The sequence below is a fragment of the Papilio polytes genome, unplaced genomic scaffold (genome assembly GCF_000836215.1).
Source record: "Papilio polytes unplaced genomic scaffold, Ppol_1.0 DF822067.1, whole genome shotgun sequence".
NCBI lineage: Eukaryota > Metazoa > Arthropoda > Insecta > Lepidoptera > Papilionidae > Papilio > Papilio polytes.
Window position 1 is genome coordinate 4,147,751 of NW_013527137.1, and position 9,585 is coordinate 4,157,335.

General features: G+C 34.7%; 1 protein-coding gene across 1 annotated transcript in view; it reads left to right on the forward strand.

The window, feature by feature from the left end:
* LOC106106857 (voltage-dependent calcium channel gamma-7 subunit) overlaps positions 1-9,585 on the forward strand; it is a 45,582-nt gene that overhangs the window by 35,512 nt on the left and 485 nt on the right. Inside the window, exons 2-6 of the mRNA XM_013287516.1 lie at positions 7,004-7,130; positions 7,445-7,683; positions 8,381-8,473; positions 8,632-8,772; positions 9,054-9,582. Coding sequence (XP_013142970.1) covers positions 7,021-7,130; positions 7,445-7,683; positions 8,381-8,473; positions 8,632-8,772; positions 9,054-9,582 — 1,112 coding nt within the window. The 5' untranslated portion in view covers positions 7,004-7,020. The remainder of the gene's footprint in view (positions 1-7,003; positions 7,131-7,444; positions 7,684-8,380; positions 8,474-8,631; positions 8,773-9,053; positions 9,583-9,585) is intronic.

Consider the following 9,585-nt stretch of genomic DNA (forward strand, 5'->3'; position numbering starts at 1 on the left):
TATTTAGTAAAGTGCGTATTAAACATAAAGCAATATCCATTTCAAGATGTGGTTGAACAGCACTTACAGTATTGAAAAGATTACCAATGCTGATCCCGGCCAAACCGCAACATCAATCATACGCAATATAAAAAGCTTTCACAGATAAAACCCTAACCAATATGTAAAATAAAATCGTGAATGTAAAGCAGGAGCGAATAGCTAGTTCGTGAATTAAATCCGAGGTCGCATAATTTCGAAACGAATGCAAAACAAAGTATGTTTACTTTTTAGTTGCAGGTAATATTGCTTTAGCAATTCTGGCTTAAACGGACCGCTTGATCCGTAGCTCTATTCACAAAGAATGCTAATTTATAGCCTTTTTTCTCTGCATCTGTTGAACATTTTGCGCCATTTCCAACGATTTACTTAACTGTTTATTTGCTAAATTTCCCTGTGTTCCCCGGCCAAGAAAGATTAAATTTTAATCTTTAAAAAAAAATATATTCGAAGACATAAATTTCCGACCCATTATTAATGCATAGACTTTTAAGTTCTTTTTCTATGTTATAAAGATCATTTGATAGCAGTTAGATATTCAAACGTTAGAAGGATTACAAATAAAATGAAGTAAGAGAGGTTTTATTGAAATGGATGTGCAAAACAAAGAGCGGAGCTTGAATTTTTTTGCCTCAACGAACAAGAAAAGTTATGTGGGCGCAGAGAAACTTTGCCGACCTCTCCACAGTAAGTAAACAGTTTGCCGACATTCGCAATAAAGTTGATATCAATATCGATATTGTTCTTTGTGAATTGTGGATGTGATTATATTTGCAGAGCGAAACGCAAAGACTAATAATTATATTGATAATTTAAATAAGTTAAACGTTAGTTATGAGTGTGGAAGAGTAAATCGGTAGAGATAGATCTACAAAGAGATGGATGGATTGGGTGAAAGATGACATGATCAAAAAGGGAGTGATGACTGAGATGACGCATGTAGAGTTATGTAGAGGAAAAAAACCTGTCGCGCCGACCCTACGGGAGAAGGATAAGGAGTAAGATGATGATGATTCAAATAAATTAAATGAATAGTAAAATTATATAAAACGTTCAAGATATGTTATAAGAATACAAATAGAGGTGTCAAAACTCTCCATATAAAGTCATTATTAATTATACGTTTGTTGCACGTTACTTGAAAATATTGAATCTTTAAAATAATTTCTAGAAAACCAATTTACAGGCGAAATTGAAGTTACTATTATAATCTTTACAAATACAGTCATTAATATTATCTCACTCCATTCATTTGAGTAACATTACCAGCGTTTTGTAAAAAAACACAATATAAACGTATGAAAGATTCTTCAACTATATATTTTAAACTATACAACTGCATCAAAGAATAAACGAATAAATTGTAGAGCTCAAGGCAAAGCGTACAGACGAAGTTGGAGAAGCGAAGGCTGGTAACTAAGTTTCTTATGCGCCCAATAAAACGAAGAAGCAAGCGATTTTCCTCATCGATCTCTCTTCTATTCATTGTATGTTTTAACGTACATTTTCGTGATGCATTTTACTCTTTTCATTCCGTTAAAAACTTACATCATAGTAATATTATAAATGCGAAAGTTTAGATGGATGGATGTTTGTTAGAGTTTGTAGCCTAAACTGCAAAATGGACTGCAAAATTTAGTATGGATGTAGACATAGTTTGGAAGAACACATAGGCTATTTAAGTTTTTTTTTAATTCCGCGCGAACGAGTCGCAGGCAAAAGCTAGTACAAGTACAAAAAGTAACATAGGAATAGTGGTTTTAAAATATAATTAAAACAATTTAGTAATAGAAATTCAAACGTAGAAAGAAAACGTTCGCAAAGAGGAATTAGTAGCAATTACGATGCCCAATTAAATTATTCACAATAAATGTATATTTACGATTGTTTCGTATCTTTATAACGTCTTTTTTTATTGAATAAGGAAAAGATACAGTTATTAAATTATAACTACATTGCATTGATTGGTTTTACAAATTCTAGAAACTATGAAACCAACTTATATCCATAAAGAGATTGTAACGATGAACACGAGATTAGATCTGAACTACACACTTACTTTGATCTCTACTATTTTATTTGATGTTGGTCGTTCTTAGTATAGAAGTTAATCATGCATCGGTGTTTTTTTTTGTTATAAAGAAACAACGCAACAAAAATCCTTATCATCACAGCTTATCAAGTTTAATCAAGCAATTAAGTTGGGGAACAGTGATTTTTGTGTCACCGCTGTAAGACGCTTCGCAGCCGGCGTTCTCATCAATCAAGCTCGCTCCCCAAACTTCGCCAATAACAATGACGAGCAGACGAGAAGACGCGCCCAGAGAATTTAAGTACAAAATGAGTGTTTCCATGGTGCTGATTATTTCAGAGATGTTCACGGATAATGTATATACATATATATATTTAAATATGTATTTACTAGCTTTCGTCTGTGTGGGATTAGGAAAAAAAAGTGCGTAGCCAATGTGTTCTAACATGTAACAAACATCTATCCATCCATCTAAACTTTCAGATTTATAATATTAGTTTGATTTGTATTCTTTTTGTAATAATAAATAGAAATTAAAGCAATAATTTTATAAGCGTCATTAAAATATGTTTCGATTGATTTTAAATGTGTTCATTGGTAGTTAGAATAAAAGCTTTATTTCATAAAACCAAAACTTATTATTGTCATTACGTTTGAAATCTTGTGTGGTTTTACTTTTAACATTTATCCTAAATTTTACGTATAATACAAACTGAAAATAACTTTATAAACATAGTAATCAGATGAACGAGGCCCAATGTGGGTGTTACAATTGACGTTGTGGTTAAAGTTTCTTACTTTACATACAAGTAAGTGTTCCATTTACTTGATAATTCAGTAAAATAATGCCGATAATTTATCTTAACTTCATCTTAACTTTCGTATTTATAGTATTGTATGACAAAGAGGAAAGTATTAAAATAACCCAAAAACTACTAGACCGATTTCGAATTTTTTTTCACCATTATAAAGATACGTCACTACATAATAATATAGACCATACATTTAACTTTTCTTATTCCACGTGGACAAAGTCGCGAGCAACAACCAGTTTAAAATATAATCATTTTTCTTTACAGAAGCTTATACAGTGCTGGCAAAATGAGTTTTTAAACTTTTGTAGTTTGCGTCCGCAATGAAATGACTTTACGTTTTCTTTTGAAGGACATCGCTTTCTGTGTAAATATTTTTTAATAAGACGCTTACAATGTTTTAGCTCATCTTAGGAAATTTGTTTTATCACACAGAAATGAGATATTAAATAAATTTAAACTACAGTCGGAGAGTTTTTAGAAGCGAACTTTTTGTTAAATTGAAACAATTTCATCGCTATTTGCCTTTATAACCCTGCGGTTCGTTGCTCAAATATAACTAAAACATATTGTTAATCTATTTTTTGTGGAGTAAAATTTGATAAAACTTTAGAAACCCACGGTTATAAGACATTTATAACGATTCTAATTATTAATTCACTATATTATCTTGAAAACTCACTTCTTCTTCTTCTTGCTAATATTTTTTTTTATAATATAAAGTGGCAAACGAGAAAACAGCCACCTGAATCTACCGAAATGAAAAGCGAACGCTGCCCATAAACATCCGCAAATGCAGATGCGTTGCCTTCCCTTAATTAACGGAGGAGGAGACGCACATAAAGAGGACATTTTCCCTTCCTATTCGTCTCCTCCATCGTCAAATCCACTTTTCCTTCCCATCCTTTCCTCTTAACAAAAGGGTGGAAAGTGGAAGGTATTAAAATTAGGCCTCCGGCACCACACTCATCAGACGAAACGCGGAATTGCTTCCACTTCACGCATGTTTTCTGTGTGGTCGTGGTATTACACCGGGTGACCCGGCCCTGCAGTGCGAAGATGTTAAAGCGGGTTCTACCTCTACAGAATTATTATAAATACCAAAGTTTAGATGGAAGAACGGATGGGTGTTTGTTAGAGTTTGTAGCCTAAACTGCTGAACAGATGTCGATGAAATTTAATATCAACGTAGAGGATAGTCTCGAAGAACACATAGACTACCTCTTTTTTTTATTCCACGCGGTCGATGATGCGGGCGAAAGCTAGTAGGTGACAAATATTCGTGGATAATAAAAATGACATTTTTCGATTCTCTTTATAACTTATCAGAATTATATTACTGATTGAAACGTAGTATCGTTAATAAATCACTAGTTCAATTTGCGTGTTCTCAATGAAATCGCTTGACTATTTCAGCATTTCCCTGAGGGAGCTTCGTTAAGACGTGAAAAACAGAAAGTATATCAAATTTAACGATTCAAGAACCATTTTGCAAACTTAATTATTTTGATAATAGCAAGTAAAGTTTGAAAAATCATGACCGCATAAACTGGTATTTGGGGGGGGGGTGATTTTTGCGGGTTTTTTTTTGCTTCCGTACGCGGCTCTGTCTGCTTTATTTTTTTTTAAATAAACTAGAACAAGTACTTTTTGTGTTCTTCCAGACTACTCTACGGCTAAGTTAAATTTCACGGAGAGCTGTTCAGCTGTTTAAGCTACAAACTCTAACAAACATCCATCCATACATCTAAACTTTCGCATTTATAATATTGATTAAGAAATAAATCGCTTATTTTAAACAGACGAAACAGATTCAGTTATCAACATTATAACCAGTAATATCTTCAGACTTTTTTTAATATCGCTGACCAGTCTCTTTAAAGGGAAATTTCTTTTAGTCGAGAACAAATTAAATCCAATAAAGTTCCTTAATGGTACCGATTCGTTTTGTGCCCTTTTACACGAATTTAAGACACGAAGCGCGAATTAATCAGTTATTACTTAATTGCATTTTACTATATTTTTTTTTATTAATCATCATCTTCCTTATCCTTATCCAGTGGTAGTGCCCGCTTTAACATCTTAGCACAAATGGGCCGGCACGCCCGGTGTAATACTACGACCACACAGAAGACAGGCGTGAAATGGAAGCAATTCCGTGTTTCGTCTGATGAGTGTGGTGCCGGAGGCCTAATTTAAATCCCTTTCTCTGTACCACCCTTTTCATATAAGGAGATGATGGGAAGGGGAAGTGGATTTGACAGGGGAGGAAATACATAGGAAGGGGAAATATCCTCCTTATGTGCATCTCCTCCTAATAGTAAGGTGATGTAAATGTGATAAATTACATCTATGTGTATAAAAGAAAGTCAAGTTAGTTACATTATTTATAACTAAAGAACAACTTTACCGATATGGCTAAAACTGGCGAGCTTAGAGCCAGGAGACTGACGACATAGGATATGATTTATTCCGTTTATGAATGAATTTTTCTAACACTCGATAAAATTTGGCCACAGATGTGGAGTCTGGAAGAACACATAGGATGTTTACTTTTTTTTTAATTCCACGCGAACGGAATCGCGGGTGAAAGCTAGTATTAAATAAAAAGCCTTTGTTACTTTAGCATCTTCTATTTTAATAAACTAACAAAGATTTTTCATAACATTAAATCAGAAACCATAGTTTTGTTTTCTATACAATAGTTGTAACAAGAATATAGAGCAAATCGCAGAGTGGTCATAAATTCGAAGACTTTCGCCGGTCACTCGAACCCAAGGGGATACCATTCGCAGTTTGTCTTGTCTACGTAGATTGGATGTAACATTCTAATTTCTGTGCTTCACTACACTCTAATACCCTTGGGTTTTAAACGTGGCTCAATAGATCAGCAAGTTACAAGCATGACAGACAGTAGAGAGAAGAATAGAGTTACTACATCTAAAACAGAAATTATAACTGACTAATACACTAATCTTAACAATTTTATTTTTATAAATCTGTTATCATAGATATCCAAAATAGACATGTATGTTTCATTAATTTTAATACTGCTTTTTTTATATAAAGCCATATACAGTGAAAATCTTTTCACACAAGTAGCATGTGTAAACATAATATCTCATTTCCATTGAATTCTAATACTTATTAATGACTAGCTGGTTCATTCGACTTCTACAGCGCGAAATTATATATATGGCCTATGTTACTCACTGATATTGTAGCTTACTGATCAAAGAATAATTACAATCGGCCCAGAAGTTTTTGAGTTATTTCTATACATACAAAAATATAAACCTATCCAATAATAATATTAGTATAGATTTATTTTGCGGTCTTCAAGTATTATTAACCCTACATTAGAGATTATAATTATAAAACTAACCATTATCAGTCGTTACTCATAAATAAAACAAACGTTATTGTAGAAATGTATAGGAATAATGAAGAATCGTTAGATTTTGATGCACCTCACGTTCCGAACTAACTTTATCAACTTGCAGATGCGCCGTGTGCCAAGAATTCAATGCGTTTGTCGCTGTGAATACGTCTTGACTTCACAAGTTACCTAGTCAAGGATAATTTAAAACAATGTCAATAGTAATTCAGATAGAACTAAACTAGGCATAAGAAGTTAAACAGAATAATTGTTTCCAGTATTTTTAAGGGTTTATTGCGACTGATTTGTCTCTGTTTGCCTTGAGGAGGCATTTACAGCTTAGGTAGCTACACCTCGTTTTTGAGTAACTTAGCTCGAAGGCTCCCTCAGGAGCCTCGGCTCGGGCCGTTACTTCATTATTATTACCAGATAGGAAGGCGGCCGAGCTGTATTGTTTGCAATACAAAATTTTATTTTTTAAATAGCTTGTAAGCTTACTGTAACTTTTGACTTCTATTGAAAAGTAATATCTCTCTCAATCTTATGAAAGCTCAGAGAAAACGATGTGTTTCCCAAAGTTTCTACCGTGGCAACTGTTAAAAATAATCATTCAGATTCTTTGTTCTATACTCCATGTAGATACTACACTAGGTACAGACTAATCTCTTTTTTTACTCAATTTAACTGAATCAATTGTTTCCTTTTTTTATAGTTTCAAAGATTAAATTTGTATGTTTTCAGTAAAACGACAGCAAGGCATGTGGGGCGGCGGCGCGCAGTGCGTGCACGCGACGCTGCCACGCGGCGCCCGCACACCCGCACCAGCGCCCACGCTCAGCGGCGCCATAGCCAGCCGTCGCCCGCCCAGGTAAACACTTTTTAACTAAAACATTTAGCGAATGTTGCATAATAAGGAAAATTAATATCTTAGAAATATTTAAGGAAATGCTAGAGTTACTTTCGTATATTAATCTACAGTTAAGTAAAAACTTTAAGTAAGTTAAAGCATGTATTATTAGATTTTTGTTACACATTTTATTCGATTGATTGGTTGCTTTTACCTTTAACGTAAAAATATCCATAAATTATACATATTTATGGGAAAGATGTTTGTTAAGATTTACTTGCATTTACATTTGATTTCTACGTGTATGTTTATAATTTTTATTTTCCTAATTTCAGGCCAACGCCGCCTTCTCCAACTTTAGTCGCCAAGATCGACTCGTCAGTGGCGTGTCTTTGGCTTCTAACACCTTTGTCAGCGGGAACCGCGGTGGTCGCCGTATTAGTGGCAGTGTCCACCAATAACTGGCTACACACACAAGAAAATATGCTCAATCCTCTATACAACGGCACTGGGAAACACGCTCTTGTCGCTAAACACACCGTATCAGGACTCTGGCGAATATGTCATACCGAACGTAAGTACATCAGTACTGTATAAGTTTTTTAACAACAGTTAAAATATATATATAAACAACAATGGCTTGTGTTATACTCGCTGTATAAACGAGTACGCAGTTCTAAACTACTGCTCTTAATTCTGTATTTGGCCATTTGCAGCGCCTCTGGCGAAATCGCGTGCCCCCACAAAGTTTTGGTATCATTACTAGTATGTCCAGTATAAATTACAATTATAAATACACAATATCCGTTTTAAATATGCCCACACAATAGTAATTTATACGTTTATAAGTTAAATACATTATAGTGGTGAATAGAGGACGAAAGTTGGTAGTGTGACGCGGTCCTACAATGCGTCGTCGTTTCCGTCATTCGAGACAGGAAATGCATTGTGCTGCGCGTCGCACAGTCGCACCGGCCGCGCCGGCCCACTTTTCACTTTACAAAGTCCGTAGCCGTAGTCATTGTCGGTATATTGGTGCTATTCTATTTACGTTAAAAGTTATTACTTGTAGCCATTCTTAGTGATATTATTAATGCGAAAGTGTAGATGGATGGATGTATGTTTGTAGTCTAAACTGCTGAATGGATTTCAATTAAATTTGACATAGATGTAGTAGAAAGTTGGCAAAAAAAATACGGTTACACTGATACATTTTTGTAAATAAAATTTAAAAAGAAACCTATATTTACGTATGAAATTTTACATTTCAGCGGGCAGTACGGTGTACGAATGTCTGGACATACCTTATTTTCCTTTGTCCCAGTACGCACCGGACCCTAGTGATTCTACAAATGCAATACCATGTAAGATTTATTTCTTTTTAACTTTTGGTTTAATAATAAAAATAACCCGAATATTAAAACATTACAGTAATCGTCAATGCCTTATAAAATTTGTTATATCATTAATTTACATTTAGTTTGTTTATCGAAAATCAAAGAGCTATTGTTTAAATTTTCAGATGTGGTAACGCGTTCCGCAGCTCCACTTCTTTTGGCTGTGTTCGCGCAAGCAGTAGGAGCCCTGTGCTGTGTCCTAGGTCACTGCGTCAAGGGACGAAGGCTATGCACATTTATAGCGGGCGTAATGTTTATAATATCCGGTAAGTGGTACATAATCTATATCTATACTATTAATAAAAAGAGAAAATATTAACATTTTTGTATGTATTGAAGTAACTCAAAAACCGCTGGGCTTATTTTAAACATTCTTTCACCGTTACAAAGGTAATAATATATCAGTGAGTAACAAAAGTTATTTTTAATTTTTTTAATTTCTCTTGGATGAAGTCGCGAGCAATAGCTAGAGTAAGATAAAAAGATAAATAGTGGAAAAATAATGTAACAGACATAATCTATCCTAAGGTTTTATTTCTTTTTTCAGGTTTGATTATGCTGACTGGTATTGTCATGTACATATCAGTATTCAAATCACAAGTTGGCCACAAGCTGCGATACATGACAGTTTTCGATACACCGCGAATGTCCTATAGCTACGGTTATTCTTTTGGATTATACTTGAGTGGATTCGTGGCAGCCGAACTGGCAGGCACGTCGGCAATTTTCCTTTTCCTGCAATGGTATCAAAAAGATTGGATAACAGAACTGTGCGAAAAAGCAAAAGCAGATTGCAGAGCTTGGGATCGTGAATACACTTTTTCCGAATGCAGAGATAGAGATTCGTCGCTTCTTGAAAGACGAATGATGAAAAGGGACACATACCCGCCGACGGGATCGTCTGCGGCGACTCCTCACGAACGAAGGCGTTTCGTTTTCGACGGTGACGAAATGCCACACTGTTCTATACATAAAAATAGAAGAATTAATTTAAGCTCAGCATCACTGAAAGATTTGTCATCCTCGACTTTATACGGCTTCCCAGCTGCACCGAGGCCGACGGCTTGTGACAATTATTT